At 39.5% G+C, this 26937-nt stretch overlaps 3 protein-coding genes across 4 annotated transcripts in view; 2 read left to right on the top strand and 1 right to left on the bottom strand.

Annotated features, from left to right (window-relative positions):
- The window catches only part of fam20cb (FAM20C golgi associated secretory pathway kinase b), a 66062-nt gene extending 64031 nt beyond the window's left edge, over positions 1 to 2031 (top strand). The window contains exon 11 of the mRNA XM_079372413.1: positions 365 to 2031. Within this exon, the coding sequence (XP_079228539.1) occupies positions 365 to 481 (117 nt within the window). The 3' untranslated portion in view covers positions 482 to 2031. The remainder of the gene's footprint in view (positions 1 to 364) is intronic.
- Positions 2032 to 9265: 7234 nt separating this feature from the next.
- Positions 9266 to 11761, top strand: foxl3 (forkhead box L3; the record flags this gene model as incomplete). The annotated part of the gene is made up of 3 exons (XM_079333846.1): positions 9266 to 9444; positions 10550 to 10718; positions 11288 to 11761. The coding sequence occupies exons 1-3, from the start codon at positions 9338 to 9340 to the stop codon at positions 11759 to 11761; spliced, it is 750 nt and encodes a 249-aa protein (XP_079189972.1). The 5' UTR covers positions 9266 to 9337.
- A 9257-nt stretch (positions 11762 to 21018) lies between these two features.
- The window catches only part of tom1l2b (target of myb1 like 2 membrane trafficking protein b), a 32296-nt gene continuing 26377 nt past the window's right edge, over positions 21019 to 26937 (bottom strand). For both annotated transcript variants that reach the window (XM_079372414.1, XM_079372415.1), the window contains one exon: positions 21019 to 24494. In XM_079372414.1, coding sequence (XP_079228540.1) covers positions 24346 to 24494 — 149 coding nt within the window. In that variant the 3' untranslated portion in view covers positions 21019 to 24345. The remainder of the gene's footprint in view (positions 24495 to 26937) is intronic.

Genomic DNA, 26937 nt, shown 5'->3' with positions numbered 1-26937 from the left:
ATTATATTGAGCTATGATCTGTCTGGTCTAAAGTGGGACTTAAGTTTAGACAAACTTCTTGGGATGCAATGAAACAAACTTCCTGTATATTTTAGGACATTTTAGTGTAGTACATATTCATCAGTTGTTCTTTGTTTGAGTGGTTTTTTTGTGTTTTTTATTAAAAACTTGACACAGGAATGTAGTATCTGAACGATCCTTAAGTCTTAGTAGTCACAATATATATATTCAGAGGCACGCAACGTGTGAGCATGCGTACTTCAAGCTTCCCCTGCATAAGCCCATGCCCAGAAAAATCAGCACTCACCTCTGCTTCATGTCAAACATTTCAAATATTAACATGTTTGTATTTCTTCATCACTAGGTCCTGAATGTGCTGTCTGACTGCATTGATAAAGAGGGCTACAGTTATGTTGTAGAGGACGACCTACAGGGACCCCATGGGACAGACTTAACCCACATTAGCTCACGACATAGGTAGCTGTCCAGGGAAGCTGGCAGCTTAAAAAGACTCAATTCTGGAGACGGGGGACTGGAATCAGTCAGTTTCTCTCTTTAAACTGACCTGGTAACCTGTTAGAAAAACGAGCTGCATTTGGAGTGAATTTCTCTCAGAGGACTCTAAGATTTTTTCGCTGATCTTACAGAAAAGGCGCCTTTCTGGGGGAAATAGAACTGCTGTGTGGGAGTGGATGCCTGCTGGATGGAACTCTTTGGATCTGGGGGCAGGTTTCCAAGGAGACAACCCCCCGCCCTACACGTCACCCAGACTCCTTAAAATATCCAGCCCCTGACTGTAGTGTAGGTTAGAAACACCCTTCGTCTCACACAGCACCACCTTGTCTTGCAAGAGACGCCTTCTCTTTGTCTCATTCTGGACCCTTCTTTTGAATTCAGTGAATTCTGAAGGACTTGTAAAAAACTTTATCCCCCTCCCGCCTCTTCTTCTCCTCCTCGGCCTTCTTCACAAGTTGAATTCTGTGTTTATACGTATTGTTGGTATTGCAAGTGTTTTGGAGGAAGAGATGGAAGTCCCTGTTGTCTTAATTATCAAAACAATGTTTTATTGATTTGATGAAAAACTATTTTTGTTGCAAAACATCTTTTTAATTATTTTATTTCTGCAGAGCTGACTCTAAGATGGAATATTTGACTGGAGTGCAGGTTTACTCCTTTAATTTTTTTCACCTATAAATGTTACTTGTACTTGAAAGAGTATTTATTGAAATTCATATTTATTTGTTTGAAATGAATTCTAAGCAGTAAAATCAAATTTTCTGTTTAAATGAACTGTTGAATTTACATCTAGCAGTAGCATGTGCTTCCTCATTTGTCCACTGGAGGGCAAACTGAGCATGTGCAAAAGCAGCTGCCAGAACTCCCAGTAGGCATCAAAAACACTTTAAATATGGTTTATAGATACAACAAGTACTTAACTGAGTTTCCACCTGTGTTTACAACATTTAATCTTCATTTGAACTTTTTTAACAATGCAAACAGAATTGAGGTCAAAAAGCCAAATGTATCACTGATAGTTTTATATTTTATGTTTCTTTGTAATATATTTGATGTCCAGTTGCTGTTGTGGCAAGAGTATTTTTCAGGATGTATATTTCATGGAAGACCAACAGCTGAAAGCTGAACTGTTGGTGTCTGGCTGAAAGTTAATATATTCAGTAGGAAAATATAGTGCCTGTGCAATGATAGAAATACTTGAATGTCTGGTTTTATAGCAGAAAGGATTCAAATGCTCCAGGGTACGAGCTTTAGTTAAGATAGGGAGGTCTACATATATGTGTATGTGTGTGCGCTGACACCATCTCTTCCATAAGTGTTTAATTACACAGTCTGAGTTTTCATTGTCCTATCAGATCATTGCGGTGTATGTGGAGGTGTGTGTGTGCCAACAGAGAACATTTAGAGGGTGTGTTCTTAAAGTAAAAATGCTTCTTTTTATTATTAAACTCATGGTTTCTGTTGATTTTTTTTTCACTTATTTGCATCATGGTAAAAGTGCAATAAAACAAATGAGCAGAATTTGATCGTGATTTTTTTTGTTTTATTCCTAAGTAAAAGTTTGTGAGTTTGTCTGTGTTCAATGTGTATGTTTTATATACTATTAGGCTACTAAAGAAGTCAGCTCTGATCCTGCTGCATCCAGTTACATGTTATTAATATAACCCACAATCACCATTGGCCTCAAATGGCATCAAAAAAAAACCTGGAAAAAATGTCTCCCCTCCTTGTTTTGATAAAATTTAAGAAAACCTTTGGAGGAATGGCTCCCCTCTCCCCTCAGACACACATGAAATATGTGCTGTGAACAAAGTAAAACAGTTAATAAAAACGATGAGCACATATCAGAAACTAAATAGCAGTAAAAAAAATAAAAATAAAAAAAACACCTGTAAAATCACCTTCCTGAAAAGAAGCCTTCTTTTGATTGGTGATTTTAAAGGTGTGTTTTTTTTTGTCGATGGAAAAAAAAAAAAGTTTTAACTGAATTATAATCAGTGACATCAGATCAACTCAATTTTAAACTCCAGTAATGCACTTTTGTGTATGTCCACAAGGGGGCATTATGCATGTGTCCATTTAGGGCTGTAGTAAACATTAATGAATATAGAATATTTCTTTGTGGATATTAAAACATAGAAAGCCTCCAGTCAGTAATAGGGTTATTTTTGAAGGAGTAAAAAATGAATAAAGGAACAATTACAAAAATAAGGGCAAATTCCCAGAAAAAGTGGCTGTAACTTTGTGTGTCACTCACATCTCAAAGTTCAAGCTTTAGAACCCCCCAAAAAGTTCCCTTTACTGTGTTCACAGCTTTGAGTACCACACAGTTCATATGTCTCAGCATTTGCTTATAACATGTTAAATAGTTTGAGTACCCCTTTTAAGGTCACTACTTTGACCTAATTACCTCATCCTGATGAGGTAATTAAGAAGTTCAATCTCTGCTGTTTCTCCAAAACAGAAAAGTATTCCATAGTGAAATCAAATCACGTTTATTGTATGTAATGTGCCCCTTTAAACAGGCGGTAAATATTGTATGACAGCTTTTGAATTGTAAAAAACCTACTGAATGTGCTTGTTCAAATCCAGTCAAACCAGATGCAGAAAGGATATGGCCAGGCTTAGAATAGAAGCAGAAAACATCATACAAACAAACATCAAACGACATCAATCATAGACTGTAAATATGAATGGACGAACCCTGATTGAAGTCCATGGACGAATCCTGATTGGAGTCCAATCAGCATTGGTCTTCACCCTGGAAAAACTGTGTCGACCTAACTTTTAGTCATCCTAAAGACAGGCGCCCTCAACACCCACTCATTGTGAATAATGCTCATCCTTCATAAAATCTAAACTGACAAAAATTCATCGCACGGTACTGTATGCAAATCAAGACACGAGCTGGTCAGAACTAATTCCATTTTTTTAACCAAAATGCAAATCTGTCTGGGAAAGTCAATCAAGATTAGAAGAAAATAGCCCAATGAGTAAGAGCAGTGTTGGTACACATTGGGTGTGCCAATTGGGTGTAGTGGCCTGTGAAAACCCAGGTGCACACAGGCCAGCTCTGGAGCAGTACCGAATGGATTTAAGTAAGGGCGGCTGCACAGAACCATGCAGAGGAAAATGGCCCTCAGCCTTGGCTTTGTGCATGTTTACAGTTCCCACTATACTATAGTGTTTTGATAACCTTTCCTCACAGAACAGCCCCCGGAAACATTTCTTGGTTGGTTTACATAAATTCATGCACACTCAGACACACACGCACGCACACAGATGGAGCTCTGACTGGAGGAAGCAGACTGTAAGACAACCATCAGAGAGACAGAAAGTGACCAGAGAAGTGCAGGCTGTAATCGCTGCAGCAGCCACAGACAGAGGAAGCCTGGTCATGGGAGTGAACCAGGGAGGGCTTATCTGATCTCAACTCAGACCAACCTGCTTCACTGACCTCCTCCTCTCCTTTCAGCTGCTCGTTTCTGTTCAGAAATGTTTCTCAATCAGTCTGCCCTGCTGCTCTGAAAGAGGCCCATACAAATCTTGATAGCTGACACTGTGGTGGTGACTGCATGCTGAAAGAAATTGTATTGTATTGTTATACCAGCAGCACACAGTTTTAACCCAACATAATATACCTCAGTAGTAATGAAGGTGTTATGATTCTTTAACTCCAACTCCAAATGCAGGATATTTTTGTTCTTCACTGAAAGTGATAAATATGTCACAATCATGAAACAAAATGTTTAAACTGTTAAACTGTTTTGAAATGCAAACATGTATCCATTGTCACTTTATGTTTTAGTTGGTTGCAGTAATTTCATAATTGTAGTTAAATATGGCAGTTGTAGTTACAGAAAAGTCTTATAAAAACAAATACAATGTTCCAAACAACTCTTAAAGTACAGAGATTTCACAGCTGAGCTCATATTAGAGCAGGGTATTTCCCACAACTCCATGACGGTACTCGATGGATGTACTCTAAAAATTAAAATATAGGGAATTAGAACACAACAGTAATTGCACAGTCCATTGTTGTTCCAAGATTGCACTGAGCCCAGGGGTGAGTTCTATCTGTCAGTGCGTGTTTGTAGCGTGTCGACAGCTCTGGGGAAGATGTTGTTCCGAAGCCTGTTTTTGTGTGTGTTGGAGTTTGTCAGTCTATCTGAGACTGGTGATGAAGAGGGGGTTACCGGGGCTTGAGGATTCCTGCAGGCCGTTAATGGCTCATGTGAGGAGACAGCTTGAGTGGATGTAGTTCAGGTTTGGGAGAGGCAGTGCAGCAATGCAGCTGGAGTACCATACAGTGAAACAATAGATCAGGATACTCTGAATTGTGCAGCAGTAGAAACTGTAGTTTCTGAGGAAGCCTGTTGTGTCTTAGAGTTCTTTCGGAAGAACAGTCTCTGCTAAATATTCAGGAGGTGTTCAGGTTCCAGGTCAGGTACTCAACGATTTGCACCCAGGAATTTAAAACTCGAGACCCTCTCCATTGCCTCCCTATTGATGCACAGATGCTCCCTCAAAAAGCTACGCCCCTCGTGTACATGCATGTTGCTCCAAAAACAGACCTGAGCTTATCACTTGCATTGTTTAGACACTATGGGCCAGATTTACTAAAGGTTTGCGTGTATTAAAACGTGTGCAAACTTGATACCACCAGCAAAAAATGTGCTATCTGATCTACTAACAGTGTGCAGTGAGGATTGCGTCTTTCATATGAGCAAAACAACACGTACTGTTCATTTAGTACGTTTGCCTTAATGAATATGCAAAACGAGGCGTTTCTGCCCAAGTGCGCAAAATACTGGGAGGAGAACATGCAAAGAAGTTAAGTTAGTACACACAATGTGATTTACCAAGCCAGGTTGTGACGGTGTCTGAATTTAACACCTTTGAAAAGAACGTGCTAATCCAAGAGCCCCAGTGTTACGCACTGCAGGCTGCTGTTAGGAGGAGACATAGGCACAATAAAAGACGTGTGAACATGTTTAAATGACAGGCCCATATAGGGCCAGATTTACTAAGATCTCAATTAAAGAGTACTAAATTGCATGCTCATTGCAAAAGTTTGTACGTTTGGCTTGTGGGCGTTTTGCGGGTGATTTACTAAGACCATTTGCGTGAATGACGTCAGGTGCAAACCTTGTGGAGGCGGTAGTATTTTAGTCAGGCTTTTGCGTGTTCTACTGGTTCACATCACAGAGAGTTTGGACGGAAAGCTGGACGACTGCAAGCGCAAAATAGGTATTAGTTAGTGGCAAATGAACTTCCTGTATTTTCAAGTAATAGCAGATAAATCTGAATATAACAAAAGGAAAAAGTGGCTTATAAGAAAACCTTAGTATTAAACACGGTCCTCTGTGGCACTGGTGCGCAGTGTGTGCGCCACTCGTGCCATCGTTGCGCACCAGAAACTGGTCAGCGCTGTGTCTGGCAACAGGTACTGAAGTTGGGGGTACAAGCATGGTGAGCCCCCCATTCAAGCGTCCCACAGCGCAGCAGCAGGGGAGGGGGCTGTAGAGTGAAGAGACGAGCGCGCTCCGGAGCGCACCAGAGACACACAACCCGAGAAAATGAAATGCCCAGTTTAAAATGTAATGTTGGCGAGAAGAGGGAAATACGACGACATTAGTGTCAATGTTGAAATTCTTTTGAATGCAGAAGCTGTGAATTTTCAGTTACAGTTTAATCATGGCGTTTCTTTTAAACTATCATTGAAGCAAGATATTCTGTCCTCATGATTGCGTTTCTGAGCAAGGCTAGACAGATAGCGAACAAAAACTCCACTAAAACCGTTTTCTTGAACAAGGTGGCTTCAGTGATGATCGTTTCTGTAAAACTGAAAAATACAGTACAAATGTTGTGACAATGTACTGCACATATAACGTATACACATGAAATTATAATGTAAATAGTTAAATGTATAAAGTACTGTACATCAATAGCTTGAGATGAAAACATTATTTAAACTACTTTTTAAGTCCTTATGAATTGTAACCCTTTGTAGTCACATGTAACATCACGTATAATATTTTTAAACACATTTATCCAGCAGCTAAACAACTCAGGAAAATATGATAATAATCACAATGCTTCAATGTTAGCTATTTAGCTGTTAGCAAACAGATCTCCATTTTACTGCCATCTGGAGGCTTACTGTTTTCTTCACGAACAAAATCTTTCTTCATAAAAATACATTAAACAACACATGACTTGTTACTTACGGACATATCAACTCCAAGGCTTAAACGTAAGGAGACAACTGAACTGCATGCACACTGTAGGATGCTCTTTGTATAAATGAAACTAAACTGAGGGAGAAAATGAAACTTAAGAAAATACAAGTGATATAAAGTGTCCACCAGGGGGAGCATGGAAAATGCCCGTCAGGCTGGTTACACAGGAAATAGTATACAAGATACAAAATGAATGCATACCATTTATTTTTCTGTCATTTAAACATGTTCACACGTCTTTTATTGTGCCTATGTCTCCTCCTAACTGCAGCCTGCAGTGCATAACACTGGGGCTCTTGGATTAGCACGTTCTTTTCAAAGGTGTTAAATTCAGACACCATCACAACCACCGCAATTTTTGCCTGGCTTGGTAAATCACATTGCGCGTACTAACTTAACTTATTTACATTTTCTCCTCCCAGTATTTTGCACGCTGAGGCAGAAACGCCTCGTTTTGCATATTCATTAAGGCAAACGTACTATTTGGACAATACGTGTTATTTTGCTCATATGAAAGACGCAATCCTCACTGTACGCTGCTAGTAAATCAGATAGCACATTTTTTGCTGGTGGTATCAAGTTTGCACACGTTTTAATACACGCAAACCTTTAGTAAATCAGGCCCTATGTCGTTTCATGTCTCATTCACCAGTAAGTCAACATTTATCTTTATCATATCAGATTCTTTTTTTTTAAGTGACTATTTTACTACTCACAACGGCCAAACTCAATAAACAGTCATCAGTGACATGCTTTTTGCACAAACAAATAGGGAGTCATGATTGGTTCATCAGACTGGTGCCTCATGGCAGACATTGGCCGAAGTTTTTGCAGGCTTTCAACTGCTACAGATTAAGGATTTTCTTTTTTCCTTTTTCAGATCACATTAGTTATTAACTCCTGTCAGGATTTAAAAACAACAATTTTAATCATGCCTATTTTATTATTATTTTATGAACAATTGAAAAAAATCTTTGTTTGCACCTTAAAATAACTCAAATGTTGACTTTTGTGCAGCTCCAAAAAACCTTGCTTTTATGTCTCTGTATTGACCATTTAAACTCCCATAAGCCTCTCCTACAGCAGCAAGGCCACACACAGAGGCCCCACAGACCTCAGGCTGTTTTCTGCCCTCTGTCGTCCCACAGGAGACCTCCAATTGCCCCGTCAAGATCCTTTAAAATACACATCCCCCTGTTTCATAGACACGGAAACAATTTATGACCATTATAGAGCATTATTGATAGCATCTCTAAAACTTCCTGTAGTTGACTAAACGTCTGCCAGAGTGGATTTAACACACACAGACACAGACACAGACACAGACTTACACACAGGCGCGCGCGCACACACACACACACACACACACACACACACACACACACACAGACACACAGACACACACACACTCTCTCTCTCTCTCTCTCTCTTCACACACACACACACACACACACACACACACACAGAAGAGTTAAGAGAGAGAAAACAAAGATGCAAAGGATGTTGTTTGTTGGTTTGGGGCTGGCTGTTTTGAGTACAGTTCTAGAGATAAGGCTATAAAAAGAAACAAAATAAAACATGAAGGAGGACTACAAGTTTAACCGACCACCCAGAATCATGGGTGAGGTGAGTCCAGCAAAGTCACTCAGGGTGCTACTGTGAGTCAGCCTCGACTGGACCAGCGCAATGGAGTCCAAATTAAAAAGGAACACCTTGTGCAAGTCAATTTTAAAATTAGATATTTTTCCCCCTGTGATCGGGAAACAAGACACTATATCCTTTCACACTACAACAGCCAACGTGTGCTGAGAGCAGCCAAAAATAGCTGTCTATTGGTTGCTTTAATTGTTTTCTCAAAAACTGGGGTCTTTAAGGTTATCAGTAAAGCTATGGTGTTGTGTCATCTAAATTTTTCCACAACTTTTTAATTTTCCCACAGGCTACTTGAAGAGTGACAAGTTGTCATCTGAAGACACTACAAATAGAGCAGCCAGTAGGTCCAACGGAGCTCAGAAACTCCAAGGAAGACAAGTCAAGTCAGTGAATTCTGTAATATTGTTTGTTTGAATGCATACTGATAGACTGAGAGATACATTTTTGATGTTTTTCAATAGGCCCTCATATTGATATCTTAAACATGTGCGGTGTTGGTTGTAAAATACATTTGTATTAAATGGAAGAATTGATTTAAAAGTCTACATTTGTGAATCTTAATTGTTATTAGAACGAGATAAACACTTAAACAAGAGTTTAAAGACGTCAAAGGCAAGATCCTGTGTGCAGGGACCAAGCTGGGACTAGGAGGAGTAGGAGAGTGCTGTGTGTGTAGGTGTGTTTTTGTTTGTGTGTGTGTGTGTGTGTGTGTGGGGGCGGGGTGGGTGTGTGTGTGTGTGGGGGGGTGGGGGTGGGGGGAATGAGGCAGCCATCTCCAGCAGAGCCTTGAGTGTCAGCCTGAGCTGAACATAGTAGAGCAGAGGAGCAGCAGGACAGGGTGTTAGGGTGTTAGGGTGTCAGGGTGGTGCTGGGTTACTGTTAAACGCTGTAAACTCCACGCTTCCACGACTCCTCCAGGTGTAGACATGTTTGATAACTCGAACTACCCATTCAACTGTTTCAACTACGATGGAGATGGATACCCTTCATCCAGCACGGATGAAGAGAAGAAAATGTGCAGACCTGCCTACAGGTATTGACCAATCTTAATTTACATTTTGTAGGTTCTAAAAACAGACGTAATGTAATATCAAAGACATCAGTTAGCTGATATTTGGCCTTCAGTTGACCTTTTTAGATGTAAAAATGTAGTTTTTGATCCTAATGATTTTGGGCGCTTTCTCAGCTTTTGATGTACCAAATGGGTAAAATGTTTTTTGTAGCTTTTTAAAATGAAAAAATGAACCAAAGAAGAAATGTAGTTGATGTGTGGTTTAAAGTTGTAATGAGGCATTATTTCTACAAGTGATGTTCTCTAAAATATGTGTTTGTTAAGATCAAATATTATTATTTGAAAAAGCTATATCATTTTTATTAATTGTGTTTTTGTTTGTTACAAATATAACATTTTAAACAAATAAGTAAGGGGCACTTTATATGACAGCATTCCTAGTGTCTAATCAAAGTTAGATTAGTGGCATTAGATGATGTTGTTAGAGTCAGTTGTGATTGCTGAATATCTGTCAAACATAAAACTCTACTGTTATTTTGGCCATTCAATTTATTTTCAAATTTTCTGTCCATCCCATCCCAAACGAATAAATCGTATAGTTTTATTATTTCACAGCTGAGAAGAAGTGTAACTTTGTGATAATTTTTCAGCCTGATTTTTGTTCATGTGACCCTATCAAAAATAAAAAGCACTCTCTTCTCTATCTGTTAAAGAAGCCTATACTTTCTCCCGAACACAAAGCAGTCCATTTAGACTAACATCATCGGTCTTTACAGCACTTTATTGAGAACAGGTCTTCTGAATGTTGGCAGCACATAAAACTGTAGTTTGATTGGCCCGTCTTTGGTCTTATATCTATATAGAGTGAACATTTATATTATACATAATCAATACAATATAAACCACATAATTTATTCTGTTGTTGCTATGGTTACGATGCATTATAGTAATTTTTGTGAATTTTATCCCCAAATCTTAGTTCAAGCAAGGAATATTTTCAAAAATAATAAGCATATAATGGATTGATAGTTACATTTTTATCAAGTCATGTTTGTTTAATGTTTTTTTCTGTTTTTCTGTGTGTGTGTGTGTGTGTGTGTGTGTGTGTGTGCGTGTGTGTGTGTAGCTACATAGCTCTGATAGCCATGGCGATACAGCAGAGCCCCGACCAGCGGGTCACTCTGTCGGGAATCTACGAGTTCATCATAAAGAGGTTTCCTTATTATCGCTCCAATCAGAGAGCCTGGCAGAATTCCATCCGACACAACCTGTCGCTCAACAGCTGCTTCATCAAGGTGCAACAACACAGGCCTGACAATAAAGCACCTAAGCAACTTTGTTTTAAACTTTTGTTTTTTAAATATGCGTATTTTTATTTCTGAGATTTTTTTTGCCATCAATAATTAAACATTTTAAAGTTTTTGGTTCTTTTCATCACCTTTCTTTACTATTCTATTATTATTATTATTTTAGGGTGGCAGTAGCTCAGTCTGTAGGAACCTGGGTTGGGAACCGGAGGGTTGCCAGTTCAAGTCCCGGCAGCTACAAGTCCCGGCAAGGCCCAAGTCTGGAAATTGGTTTGGTAGCCCTTCAGCAAGGCACCGAACCCCAAAACTGCTCTGGAGTGCTCGCTGTGGGCAGCCCCCTCACTCTGAGACCTCTCCATTAATGCATGTCACTAGGATTTGTGTTTGTGCATGAGTGTGTATCTCGGCCTGTATGTGTTCATGTTCATTAGACAGAGTGTAAACTGAATTTCCCCTCGTGGGAATAATGAAGTAATAATTATTATTATTCTTAATTTTCATCCAATTATTGTCACTTATCTAGTTTTTGTTATTTATGATCTCATATTTTTCTTCAGGTTCCTCGGACCGAGGGCAACGAGAAGGGAAAAGGAAACTTCTGGACTTTTGCCACCGGCTGTGAATCGATGCTCGACCTCTTTGAAAATGGAAACTTCCGCCGTCGCAGGCGTAGGAGGAACATGAAAATCGGATTCCGTGATTCAGGAGAAATACATTTCCACTCTTCGGAAAGCCAAACCAATCAGCATGCACCAGTAGCTCGGGGCACTGAACCCGACTCCTCTCTCTGCCCTTTGTCCCCTGATAGGCCAAGGTTGGGGCAGCAGCAGGACCAGCTTAACCTCAATCCTATCCAGCCAGGGAAACCAGAGTCTGAGATCAAGTTTAGCATTGACTACATCCTGTCAACTCCTGATCCACCACTGACGGGGTTCAGGTCATCCCATGGCCCCGTTCACATGGCAACCACAGGGCCGCCAGTACACATTCTAGAGCCTCAACACCTGAACCTGCACTTCTGGACTCTTTGAAAGGAAGACAAAATCAGAACTTTTTCCTCATGACCATCTCTGTCTAAACCTGGGAGGAAATGTGAGGACGTGCAGAGACAGAAAAGACACTCTTCATGAGGACGTCAACTGACTTGAAAATATAGATGAAGAACAAAGTTTAGAGGTACAGTATGTGGGAAATGGAAAACATATTAAAAGCAAAATGACGCTGTTTAAGAGTTATTTTAAAAACCTAATGTGATAAACAGAACAACACAGAGAAAGGAGCTCATAAAGTATTTAACAGTTTTGTGTAGTGTCCATTGCTGACATAGGCTTACTTAGGTTTATGGTATAATCTTCATGTAGACCTACTGTCAGGACTAGGGTTGGGGGTCACCCAACAGCCTAGGGAGGTCCGAAGGCTTGCTCCCCCGGGAGAAGTTTTTGCACATTTTAAAGTTAAATGCATCAGTTTTGCGCAAAATTAAGAGCCTAAATATATGAAACACGTTGTTCTCTTGTAACAACTTTTTGCTTGTTGTAATTGAACACAAATTGTCAAAACATAAACTCCAGAGGCTCTCCATTGATGGAGACCCCCATGCAAATGGCCAGGTACTCTCCTTTCAGCCTATTGCAAAGGTCAGATTTAATTTAAAAATTAAAGTATACTTCAATTAGCCCAATTAATGTAAATAAAAAGTGCATTGGCAGCATACTGTTCATACTCATATTCTTTAGGTTTCAATTCTCGCTCCTCTTACGTGGGGGTAAGAGGAGCGACAATTGAAACCTAAAGAACATTCAAAGTATTATGTGATATTAGTGGAGGGCCGTTGGAAGTCAGTTTAAGTTGGAGATGCTGAGAGAAGTAGCTCAAACGATTTAAGAACATTTCAAAACACATCAAATCTCACACTGGAGTTTAAGACATGGCATATGACCAGTTAATACTGTTATAAACAGAGCAGTGGGGGTGATTTGCAGATGCACAGACAGATGAGTAGTCAGCGCGATTCGGAGCAGTTTGAAAGATTAAAGTCTGCCGTGCAATTCACATAGGACTACTTCACTGGTAAACATGTAAACCGTAGAGCAAATGATCAGTTTCCCAGTCTCTTTATTTCTTATCCGTCCACTCATTTGCGCATTGGCACATTCACTGACTCTCGCTTGCCTGTAGCCGAATCTCTGAATATCTTTTTAACTTTACCGAAGTGTTTTCTCTCGCCCTCATGTGACTCACCGTTTAAATGCACATTAATCACATAATGAGAGACGCGTTTGAAAAAAGGGCAATTAAACGGCAAACAAATGTAATCTAATGTTTAGACTAGTAAACTGCTTGCGCAAAAAATAACACTTTAAGTTTTGAATAACAGACCAGACATTACACTGCAACACATAAATTCAGAGACTTAATTTGTCTTAAACGTCGATCTTGTTGGCGAAAAATATACCGACGCGGCCGTTAATATACCAGGTGATCTTGTCCATGTTTTCAGGGGCATACATGCGGATCTTAGTGGTCTATAGTCATCAATCAATCAATCTTTATTTATATAGCGTCAATTCATAACAGGCGTTATCTCGAGACACTTTACAAAAGCAGGTAAAGGACCTTACTGTTTGTCTGTTAACATTAACAAAAGAGCAGGTAACAAGACCATGCGCATTGTTATGTTTACAAAAAGCAGGTAAAGGACCTTACTTATGGCTATATTACAAGAGCCCAGCTTAATCCGTCATAGCGTGGCAAGAAAAAACTTCCTTTTAACAGGCAGAAATCTTCAGCAGACCCGGGCTCATGACGGAACAGCCATCTGCTAAACTGTGCTGGAACGCTACTTAACAAATAAGTACAACCGGTTTAATTAACTGTCTCTGTACCGGTTCTGGCGTGTTCTGGGTGAAGGGCTGATAAAACCATTTTAAAGGTTCACATAAGCAAAGAGGGTTTGAAACCTGTAGGCCTATGTACAGTACCTGGGCCACCAGGCCGTACACTAGAACTCCTCTTGACAATCTTAAACCTTTCTGAAAATTGGGAACATAATCATTAGAGAAAAGAAAAAAAAAATCTACCTCTTTAAAGTGGAATATCTTTTATTTTGTCATTTGAACTTTTTCAAACATTTGTTATAATAGTTTTCCCCCCTTTTTCTAAATGACAGTTTCAGCATCCAAAGTGTTAAAAATATGAGTTTTTAAATTAAATCTACAGTATACCACTTGATTTTTTTTTTTTTTACTTAACATTTAAAAAGTCGGAAATGAAGCTTCAAGTCTCTCTTCACCAACCAGACACCCCATGAACCTACTTATGGCTGCTACGTAAAGTGTCTATTAGTATGAACATATTACATTCATACACATTCACAATGCTAGTGACAGCAGGAGAAATTTGGGGTTCAGTGTCTTGCCAGACAACACTTTGACATGTGAATGCAGGAGCTGAGGATTGGTCCCCGACTTTATAGCGTTTCACATTAGGAGTGACAAATGTAAATAATTAAATCCCTGACATCTGAATTCCATTCAGCTGTTTAAGTTTCATGGCTCTGCAGATGAACTGTCTCATTGTCAGCTGCTGAAGAAAATGTAATCCTTCTCTATAGTATTGTACATACATGTTCTTATTATAAAACCAGTTGGACTGTAAAATAACAAACAAATCCATTCTTTGCTATCACTGTTACGTTTTTGTAAATAAAATTAAAGAATGACATTAAATTAAAAAAAGGGGTAGTATATGTTAATGCACCATACTGGCATCTCCTGTTTCAGAGGATTGTTCTCTGATATTTATGCACTATCTGAAAATTGACGTTTGAAATACAGTCAGTAACACTAATTCAGTGTGCTGTTGATGTTCTCATGGCTCCCAAAATGTAGCACTCAAACATGATAGAGGAGCTGATTTCATGTTTAGGAGAGCACTCAGTTACTCCAAAAAATATTTGTAAGTGTTGGTCAAACGTTGCACCAGCTGTGTGTAAATTTACTCTGCCTCCATGAACTGTGATTGAACTGTGTGGTTTAGTTAAATTTGGCTTCAACTTTGCTGTTGGCTTTCTGCAGGACTCGAATAGGGCTCTGATGGGTGAAAGGCCTGTGTTTGACCAGTGGCCTTTTGAACCAATCACTCACAACAATTTGTGTTTACTCTCTGATTTCTTGTTTACAAATGTTTAACTTCAATTATTTTAATATCCCCTCACAACATAATCTATGCCCCCATTTATAGCTTTGTATATTGTTTAAGGTTTTAAACTTTTTTTCAAACTTTGATAACTTCTGTATGCAGTAATTTATTTGCATAGTGGGAAATTAAAAATGGGACACCTGGTTTGAACAGAGCTGTTGTTAATGTATGCAGTAACACCACTTTTACCACTTTAGCAAATCTGCTGTGAGAAAAAGGCCTGTTTTGACTGATCTCCACCTTTTCAAACCAACGTCCTGCCTGCATTTAAGCTAATTTATTTATTGACCTTTTGGAATCCTGATTGACTGACACTTAAATTCTAATCCTGTCACTCTTTATTACAACATTTTTTATTCACACTCTTACAAAAAGGCCGAGTTCTGCCCAACATTTCCTGTCTGTGCAAGAGAGATCAATCATGGCACGAAGCTATAGCGTTGAAGGGACATTTTTCAATTTAACCTTTATATTATGTCTTGACTACATCAGGGGAGGCTTTCAACACACTTAACATGAGTGGCATTTAATATAGCACAACACTTACAAGGTGAGGCCGAGATGTGACCCTATTTAAATACAAGAGGCCCCTGCCTGAGCCTGAACAGCAACCCCCGCCCCCAAAACAAACACACACACACATACGCATATTCACACACACACACACACACACACACACACACACACACACACACACAATAAAACCCTGTGACGCAGATATAATTAAACACACCTTATGCCTCCTTTGCAAATGCCCCTCATTGATTTTGTGGGTTTTTAAAATTCACATGTGAACTGCCCCCCAGCTAACAGCGTCAACAGCACAAACGTTTATGGATCAGCAAGTTTCCATTAACAAAGTTGTTGATGTTGAATAGCAAGGAGGCCGCCACCATGATGCCGTGGATATATTTGGGTAAATTAACTTAGCATAAAGTGCTTGGAGGCGACTGAGTTCTTTTGAGGCAGATAAACGAAAGCAAAGGCAGCAATCAGGTACAAAAAGTCAACGCATAGATTGTGTTATGAGGGGATATGTAAGACTGTAGCTAGTGGCACAGTGTCCCAATGAATGGCCTCTATTAAATCACTTCTCCCTTCATTCCTACTTTATCCTTCTAACAGTTGTTTATAATCACACATGCACATGGTCATATTTCTAATTTCTGCAAGTGTATTTTTTAGATTACATTAAATGTGCTGCTCAGGGGCAGAAAACAGCAAAAGGAGAAGTGCAGGTACAGGGAAATTGGGCAGCATTGATCTGCAACATTAATAAAAAGTAAATTATAAACACAAATGGGTAATTTTTCTATGACGGTGAGGAGAATTATTGAGATGAAGATGGATGTGATTGTTTTCTATTATTTCTGGTGCTGATATTTTTTTATTGCTAAATTGTGATTAATCAGTATCAATCACAACTTGATTTTCAGAACTTTAAGTGGGGCCTAGGCCAATCCTTGGATGTGCCCCTGCTGTCAAGTCAAAGTTAAAGACAGTAAATGGCTGCGGAGTGCAACAGAAGATACTGTAATTACTCGATGTGACCTGTGAGTTTATGATATTGCACAAGGGTATTACCAGATATTTTTGACTTGGGTGTCTCAAATGGGGCACTGACTCATGCAGGGGTGGCCTGAAGTGTAATGTGCACAGAAATACAAATCTATTATTTGCATTTTTAAACTTCACCAATAGTATCGAGCATAACACAAGATAACAGCAATAGCAACATTAGCTGAAATATTTAAGATTGACTTAGCAGACACTTTTATCCAAAGTGACGTCCATCAGAGAGTAAGTACAACACAAGCCAGGATCTAAAGAGGAAACAACATCAGAAAGCGCAAACAGAGAGCCTTAAGTCTGATCAGACACAGGTGCCAAAAGGCAATGCACATAGGCAAAACACAACATTGGCAGCTGTTACTGAGAGCTATCAGTATATGAGACCAGCTTGTAAAACAGTGTTATCAAGCAAAACTTTTGTCATTACCACCATCATGTGCCTCTGGCTTGAAAAGGAAATAAAAATAAATAAATAATTATCAATAATATCAAAATCCTCATCATGAGGTCATAGGTAGTCATGAAAGAGCTGAGTCTTAGCTTTTTCTCAAAGGTGTGAAGGGGGGGCGCTGGTGGCGCAGCGGCAGTGCGCGCGTCCCCATGCATTGAGGCCATCCAGCCTGTGGCTCCCCCCCCGATTCCCGCCCCCGTCCACCCTCCTCCCTCCATAATAAAGGCAAAATGCCAAAAATAAATCTCTAAAAAAAAAAAAAAAAGGTGTGAAGGGACTCTGCAGATCAAATGGAGTTTGGAAGTTCGTTCAACCACCGGGGGCGACAGAGGAGGAGAGTCTAGTTATCTTATTTAATGAAACAAAACAAGAGCTATGTACAAAGTCATAATTCCAAGTACTTTAAAGAGGTGCATGCAAACTCCTGCACACTAACTTGTAATGTTTTGGTCTCTATACATTGCCAGTTAGTTAGACAGAGTGCATTACATTAATATTAATCTGTCTTATTAAATAGATGTGCAAAGTTTTTATTTAAAAAAAAGTTAAAATGTCTAGCAAAAGAAAATATTCTACATTGATATGTAAAGAAAACTACTAGCCTTTGCAAAAAAAGACAAGAGTTGGTTTAAAGTCCTACCTCTGAGAGGATAAATTGCCACATTTTCAGGGTGGCCCATGCCTCCCCTGATAACACAGCCAAGTGGAGAAACAGGCGTTTCATAACACAGTTCTTTGTGTTAATGACTACAGATCTATTGACAGTAAAAAGAAACTCAAGTCTGCAGTGCAGACCTCCCACTAGTATACACAATCACAGTTTAATATAACATAATCCCTTCTGTCCAGAATGACCAGCACTGTCGCTTTCTGCTGTTTGATAACTTGACTGAGGTCTCCCTTGCTCTGCTGAGTCTGACCCAAGGTTTGTTATTATCTTAATGTTTTATTTTCAAAGAAAATGAATGTTAAGTGCTGTTGTCTTAAGTCCTAAGATCTTTGGATTATGCAATAATGTTCACTGTCCGAGTTTTTTCCCACCTCTTTAATCTCTTGTGAGGAATTTCTGGGTGGCATTGATTTTGACGCCTCCTGTGGACAAAGCAGGAGCTCTTATCTCTTTACTGTTCTTGTCCTTTCTTGTCTTTTTACAGTCAAGTATGTCCCTAACTGGTAATCTTTGCAGGAGAAAAATGTAAATAAAAGCTATTTCAGCTGCATAGCTAAACTCAATCACACCTTAAAAGCAGCTTTTTAAGTATTAAAAATAACTATAAATTATCAATCGTATAACTGTTTGCCTTTGTGGATCATAAATGTAATGTCTAAAAAGTCTTCACAGCAGCTTTAAGTTATCCTTTAAATGTGATCCAACATTGATGTCCTACTGATGAACATCATGTAATACCCTGAGGACGTTGACATTCTACCCTTTGACTTTTAAAAGCCCATGCAGCAGGTCCACTTTAAAGCTAGAATTTGCTTTTGTTTTTAAATGGCTTCAAGTGTGTGTGTCAGCAATGACAAAATCAACACGGCATGTCAATCAATGGCAGTCAAGAGACGTGTTTACACTTGGACTGTCCCTGCCAGCAAAACAACATATATTATCTGACTAGAGGTTTTTTTCCCCAGATATAAAAATGGAAACTAGGCAATTTGATAAAAAGGACCTGCCATTCAACTGAAAATGTAAATCACAACTCTGCCAGATGTTTGAATGTTTCAATTCTCATTTGAGTTACAGCAAAGTATTTCTTCCACAAGTAAGCAAAAAAAAAATTCTTTGACCCAGTCTGATAATAGCTGCAGCTAAAACCCGCTTTAAATAAATCAAAATAATAATTTGTTTACAGTTCTTTGACAAAAATGGCTTGAGTGGTGTATTATTAAATGTAGCACCCCCTGAGTTTCAGTGAATGGTTTAAAACAAATAATAATAGTAATTCAATGATTTAGTAAAAAATGGTCGTGCTGGTTATAAAAATAAATAGAAAATACTCTGAGTCCTGCATTAACCTTTTTTTCTTGACGTAAAAGCTTATAAGAAATGAAATGTTTCTAAGAGGTAAAGTGCTCTTTATGATCCTTTCAAAGTCACATGATTGAAATCATCTGATAATAAATCTTTTTTAGTTGCAAAAATGTCAATATGAATGTGGCATGTTGTTGAAGACAGAACAGTTTCTCGTATAACTTTTTTAAAGTTCAAATGCTGATGTTGATTGACTCAAATCATCGTAACCGGAGCTGTCAAATAAATATAGCTCAATATGACAATATGAAGGTAGAGCTCAATGACCTAAAGTAAATATATCAAATCTGGGCTGATTAATATAGAAAAGGGTAAAATAAAGAAAACAAGTCACAAGATTCAAATGTATATACTTCTAGAAGTATATATGAGACATACTGTATATCTGACCAACTTTTTTTCAAAGGTTTATTTTTTGGGGTCTTTTTTTAAGAGTTATCATCAGAAAGAACGTGGGAAATGGCATACAGTGAAGTAACCACTATGCTAACGGCGCCCCATATCTTACCAGTCTTAGACAAAGATCCAGTATATAGGTCAAATACTCTATCAACTCTTTACATTTTAAATTCTACAGGTGTGCCTTTAAATCCGATCTGAATTCCCCTAGTACTTAACTAATTAGAAGTAATTAAATGCCCCCAACCACCCAAATAATTGTGACATCAATTTTAAAAGTACAAACTATTCAATGAGTAAATACATGTAGAAAACCAAAAGTAGTAAGAAAGCATGGGTAACTGTGGGCATTCCTTAAAAATGCAGTGAATGAGATGAAAAAGAAGCTGTAAAGTAAAGGAAGTTGATCTGTGATGTTTAAGTTGTTCTATGACCAAGTTCTGTGTTGCAGAGAAGATCCATTGCACTGTGTGAGCATGACATGCAATGCAACTACAATGCACCACAGCTCTGGCCTACGTTCTCACTCTTATTTAAAACATCCTAATTTTTTTGGGACTGATTTTTTGGACATCTACGCTGATAAACAGCTGTTTATTTGGTACCCTGATGGTTAGAGTTGATGGATGAGTGAATGAAGATTATTTAATCCACAAGGATTTCTTCTGACCGATTTGACCTCCAGCGTGTTTGTGTGGGGTCAGGCTCTGTAGTCCAACCGGCAGGGTGTGCTAACTGGGATCATGTGTTGTCTTGGTAAAAAAGTCGCTCCTCGTTCTTCTCTTCAGTGAAGTTCTGGAGAATCCAGCAGATCCACACACTGATTCTGCCGTCTGCAACATACATAACTACATACAGGAAAATGTGAAGCATGGACAAAAGAATTAAGACCTCTCCTTTTTATCTCTACTAGAGAGCAAGCACAGTTATGGGTGATCCTGAATGTAGACAATTATTGTTGCAGTCGGTCAGCATTACACCAACAAGAGGCACATGGTGCCTTCGTTTATTTTCTAACATGGTTTGTTTTACAAAAGGTCCACAAGATTTTAATTACATTTGTCCTTAGGAAATTAAAAATACATACCAAAAAAATTAAAGACCATTTTTAGATTGTTACCGCACATGTTTTTTCCTTTTTCTTTTTTTTTGGGAGGGGGTCAAATTCTCATAAAAGCATCCATTTACCTTTGGCGAGAGATCCAGCAGCTCTATAAGTTTGATATGACTTCATAAAGATTAATCTGAACAAAAAAAAGAGAAAAAAAGAAATCACATGTTGAGTCAAACAGGACCCCTCTTCACTACTGGAGTCCAGTTCTCTGTCTGACAGGCACACCCCTCTTTCTGTTTGACCGGGAAAAAATGCTCTAGTGACAGAGCCCAGACTAGAGGGCCCATGTCTAGGATGAGGCGATTCCTGACAACCAATGGGGAAGCCCCTTGTGAGGGGCCCATGGGCCTCCAGAGAGACGCAGGAGGAGGGGGTGTAAGGTAAATGGAAAGGGTTTACTACCGGTCATTTTACCATCTGAAAAGGGTGAAGGATGGTACGCCAAGGACAGGACTGAAGAGATAGAGTAAGGAGTATTTTATTTAAGAAAAAAAAAAAAGAAGTCAACAAATCAAGCTTGCGGACACATTGCTCGTATTTAATTAGAGTTCATGCAGAAGTCAAAAAACACAGAAAATGAGAGATGAAGCAACTCAGGAAAAGTAGCAGACACACAGCCTCCCTTATCAGCATCTTTTCGTACCATTCAGAGACAAAGAAGGAAACACATTGTTCTTCTGCGAAAAAAGATAACTGAGTTTCAGGAAGCCCCTGATTCAGTTTCACTTCAATGATATAAACCAGGATAATCAGAGAGTGACATGTATTCTTTAAAACAAACATTTGGAGGCTTATTATTTTCTAAGAACTGATATAAAGCTAAACGCTATGCGGGGTGAATCTATTCTAAATTCATGCACACCAGTCATACCAACGTGTACCCTGCGCCTGCAAAGACGTCTGCGATCTGACACTACACCAACATTTTCCATAGACTAAGAATGGTCACACAGGCACAAAGCACAAGCCGCGTTGCATGTGTGCATGATGCGCCTTAACACGTTTGCAGATGCCACAGCTACGCCACACTTTAAAGAGTATGCACACCTACGCCACCCCTGCATGACACCTAACAAAAATAAATATATTAGTCACACGTAGACGCAGGTGTGGCAAGAGTGAAGCTACTTTGGTCAGAGGAGCTTCACTATCGGGCAGCGGCTGCATGACATGTAAACAAAAATAGTCAAGCGTTCAGGCGTCCAGGCGTGCATGAGTGCTGAATATTATTAAAGGGATACTTCACCCATTTACATGAAGCTGTGTATCATTAGAAACATGGTAGTAGTGTTAAATGGTCGTGAATCCAACCCTCATTTTGCCCTGAGACTTTTTCTTTTTCTTCATGTGATGCAAAAAGCGTCATATTGCATCACATGAAGAAAACCTCCAGGCAAAGAAAAACATATTTTTCTCGTCTCAGGGCAAAATGAGGGCTGGATTCACGACCATTCAACACTACTACCATGTTTCTAATGATACAAAGCTTCATGTAAATGGGTGAAGTATCCCTTTAAGTGCAAGCGGTACGTCGCCACACGTGCAACTACACCTGACAGTTTGACTGTCTAAGTCCCATCTCTCGGCACTATTCTCTGGCTTACTCAGAAAAAGAAGATATTCATGTTTCTTTATTCAAAGTAAATGTTTAAAATTGTTTAAGAATATAAACTATAACTCATCTTCTGTCAAACAGGTTTTAGAAATGTGTATAAACAGCTTCTCCTCTCCTGCAACGCACGTCAGGCTGAATCAAAGAAGTATGTTTTAGATTAAAAACAAACTAAAAAATAATTTAAACTAAATGTTGATAGCTGAATTGATAGCTAAATATCACAGTTTGTAATATTTAGTCTATGATCCATAAAGGGGTAAATTAAAGGGACATCTTTGTTGTAGACCTAATTAACGCAACTTAACTGCGTCATGCAGACGCTGCTCGATAGTGAAGCTCCAGTCTCGCCACACCTAACACTACACCAAACTACTTTAATGAGGTCAGTTTAGCGCAAATCAAGCAGGCAGGTACGCATGCGATGGACTGGTTGGTGCACATGAATTTAGAATGGATTCACCCCCCCATGCGCACACACACACTTCATTAAAGTTAGTGTAATAATGTATCCTTCATGAGATAAATGGGAGTCTCTTACTGCAAGAATCGCCTTAATAAACTGTGTGGACACAAAAATATCTAACAAACGTAACTATGACAAAGAAGATAAATTAGCCAGCAGCAATGTACAAAACGAGACTAAATCCAAAGTCACTCAAACAAACAGCGTTATGACAATGTCTCTGTCTGTCCCTTGAAACAACACATTTCTTGTTTTCCTTTATTACAAAAGATGATTTAAAATACTGATCTGAAGAAAAAAAAATGTTCAAAATAAATTATCCCTACACTTCTGTTTCAATATCTCCCTCATTAATTACAGTAGTGTTAAGTGATCTACTTCACAAGTCCAAAGGTAACGCTGACATCTAAGTGCACGCGCGTTTCTTTTTTTTTCTTTTTTTACCAGCTTGTTGTGGTTGTAGAACATGTTGCATTAAATGATGTCAAGAGAGTGCTTATTTGGAGCATTGCCATGTCTGCAACCAGCTCATTTTTGCAAACAAATGTCATCTCCAAAGGTCAGCAGACAAAAACGGAGCAATGCACAAAACTAAACATGCAATCAGCTTCTGTGGTTTGATGTGGAATTTTAATTACATCTGTAATGTTTGAGGACAACACTTTGCACGTGAGTAACCAAATTATCAGATGTCCTCTCACATCCAGGCGAGAGCACAGATTTGGTCCTGTGAATGCAGAACACAAAATGCAACACAATCTATGCGGGGGGAAAAAACAAAAGAGAAATCAAATCTTCAGTTAGAAACCAGAGTAATTATATTCTGCAGATGTTACAACCAAACTAACTTCAAAAATAGTCCGACAGCAGCTTCAGGTTAAGAATATTTCAGCAATGTAATCTCTTGGGATGAACAAATCAGCATGTTAAATCAGAGAGAAATTGACAACACTGTTGTTGCAGTGCACAATGATGCCAATCACCAAAAACTATATTCACCTCTTCTTGCTTGGTTAATTTTTGTTAAGGACGATCCCTTTTTTTGTGATCCCACATGGGTACATCCCTTTTCGTCAGAGCAGCTAGATGATAACCCCATCCCCCTTTTAGTTTGAATCTACATTAAATCAACATCTCTTTCATACATATGTAGCTTAAATATACACACGACTAATAAACTCCACATTTGTCATTTACAGATTTACAGTTCAACTGAAGACTGACTAACTTGCAAAGGGACTGATACAAACACCAAAAACATCGTCATAGGTCTGCTCCAGCCTACAATAACATATTTCTGTCTTAAGAAACAAGAAAATAAATGATTGGGAGAGTTGCGTCATGTTGGTTCATGCTTTAGGGTTAGGTAAGAAAGTGAATCTTTACTTTTTAATGGAGGACAGCAGGTTGCTTCTTTTATAAAAGATGTTTTTTAGGATTAGCTGCAACATTACTCTACAGTCCAAACAGGCTGAGGGAGATTCTTCACACCTGTAGAGAAAGGTGACATCAGGTGGCCTTAAAGTCTATGACACACATCATGTGTGGGAGATTCTTCTTCTGTTGGCAAATCAAAATAAGCTTTATTTTTGTTTTATTCCCTTTCTGGTGATAACTTAACCCAAACATAAATAATTCCCTTTCAGGTTAAGGAGATCGGTACAAATCTTTGTAGTTAAATGAACAGTGAGATGAATGTTTTTTCTGTGTCAGGTCAGTCTCTCCTCAGGGTGGTGCAGCTTGAGGGTCAGCAGAGGATGGAGGGTCTACAAGGCGAGCAAAGTATCCTCCGGCCGCTCTGGCCTCTTGCGGCTCGGGGTTCCCTGCCCTGCCCCTGGTTCACCACTGGGGGGTGACGGTAGGCTGGGGACCATTTCTGCTGCTTTGGCTCTCTCCTCGAGGAACTTGTCGAACTCTGGAAATATTTTTTTTAAAGTAAGGAATAAAATGTAAATGTGTGGTGTGAAACAGTAAGTAGCTTTTAATTAGATGTAGAGATTATTTCTTCGGAATACGAGCTCTATACCTAAACTTTTCTGAACCAGCCAAAACCATGTAATATAACCTTTTGTTTAAATCTTTATGTTCACTTGCACATCTGCATTGCACATCTTTCCTTAATGCAAGTGTTTGTTGTTGTTTGGAGCTGTGGATGCCTGCATGTGTACGTTTTTAGGTGAAGCTTTCACAATTTTGTCACGTTTCACAGTGTGTCACGTTTCACAGTGTGTCACGTTTCACAGTGTGTCACGTTTCACAGGTTAATTAGTGTTACTATGGCTGGTCTTAAAACGTGCCTTAGATTGTGACAAATAATCAATCTCAGTATATTGCTGGATGGATATTGAATTGAGAATTAATATATGACAGTGCAAGGTTGAATGATTTATTTTGCTCAGCTTTACCAACTGTACCTTTAGACAATAGCGTGCAAATTCCCTGCTGTGCGATGCTGGCTGACTGTCCTGAGATTGTAATTAAACGCACCCGACATGCGCACTCGACCTGCTCCATTCAGAGTTGTGCTATGATCCAAACAGGTGGTTTTGTCGCCGTTTTCGTTGGACTTTCCAGCAGTCATGCGTATATAAAAAAGTTTTGTCTACATTTATGTAGGGTGTGACCTTTAGGTTGTTGGCGTTTGCAACACTGTTAAATTTATGTTGACAAATCGTTATTTGTTATGTCAATTAAGCACCATCTTTGATAGCACGTGCTGTGTTCTGTGTAGTAGGGAGACCCTTTGCTGGACACATGTAGTGCTTGGTCGCACATGTATGTCTGTGATTTTTTTCAGTTTTACTTTACATGATCTATTAATCTTTGATTAGACAGCTTTAAATAGAGTATTTTTGTTTTCTTTGTTTATTTCTTTTAGAAAACCAAGTTAACCTGCAAAGACATTTTGGACATTTTGGATTACATATAAGACGGTTGAAAAAACTACTGGATTGCTGCAGTCTTTCGAACCGAAGACTTAGGCCAGACTTGTATATGCCAGCATACTAATAACATTTCATAAGGTCCTTTGAGCCGGATAATACAAGCTGCGCTATGGCCATTTCCAGAGAGTTCTATGATGGACAGCCGCCACAGAGTCCCTGTCCCAGCATGATTCGCCGTATTCCCGGACATCATCATTCAGGACTATGAACTCAGCTATCCATGACAACATGAACATTCATCCAGCATGAGGCAAGTCTCACCACTGAGCCTATAGCCAAGATGTCGGGTAATGAGTCAACAGATGAAAGAGCTTGAAGTGGAATTGGACAATGTGAGATTAAAATCACATCCCCACACTGCCCTTGCTCATCCTTCATACTGACATGCTACATATCAGACTCATTACAGTGGCCTCCCACATTTAGAGCTGGTTAGTCCAAACCATTCAATCACTCACATTAGAGCGAGCGAACAACTTTCCATTCATGAACAAACCATGTTGGTGTCAAGCAGAACAGAATCTCCACAGCCGTCTGCGTCCCTAATGCAGCCTGTGTCCCCAGCTCCACCCACACAGCCGTCTGCGTCCCTAATGCAGCCTGTGTCCCCAGCTCCGTCCACACAGCCGTCTGCGTCCCTAATGCTGCCTGTGTCCCCAGCTCCGCCCACACAGCCGTCTGCGTCCCTAATGCAGCCTGTGTCCCCAGCTTTGCACACACAGGCTCTGGCCCCTTTGTTGCAGCAGGTAGTGTCTATGACTCCCACTCTACTGACGCAGCCAGAACCCTGTGTATTGCCCAGACTGTCTGAAGCTACTGTGCCTCATCATACACTGGGTCCACTGTCGGCACTATGCCGCATGCCCCTGTAGTGCCTCCATTTATGCAAGCATCACCACTTCAGTCTGCACCTATTGCATCCCAACAGCCATACAGTGCATTCCAAAGGTACATCCGGTCTGCTTCACAGCCTTATCCACATGCATATTCCCCTGCACCACCTCCTCATGAGCATCCTCCGCCAGGGCAGTATCCCGCATCAATATGGACTCCAAACAATCCCAATCTACCCAGTATGATGGAAATGGCTCAGGGAAAGAAAATGACTTTCTTTCTGCTGAAAACGGGATTGGATAGTGTACTTGGCCCTCACAGACATTTAACTGAGGACTACAAATATCAAGTCCTTCTTGACCATTTCCCTCAGCACTTAAAGTAGCTAAGAGGTTTGTGGACAGTTTCACACCATACACAAGTGCCATGCAAGCTCTGATGCAAAGATAGCTTGTACAGGGCAAACTAAAGACTGTCATCTTGAATGCACCAGCAGTAAGAGCTGGCGATTATCAAGGGTTTGAGGACTTTGCAGCCTCTGTTGGAACCTTAGTGTGCATGTTAAGCACCATGGAGGGC

Source organism: Symphodus melops (assembly GCF_947650265.1).
Source record: "Symphodus melops genome assembly, chromosome: 21".
Taxonomy (NCBI): Eukaryota; Metazoa; Chordata; class Actinopteri; order Labriformes; family Labridae; genus Symphodus; species Symphodus melops.
This window is presented reverse-complemented; position numbering and strand designations above follow the sequence as displayed.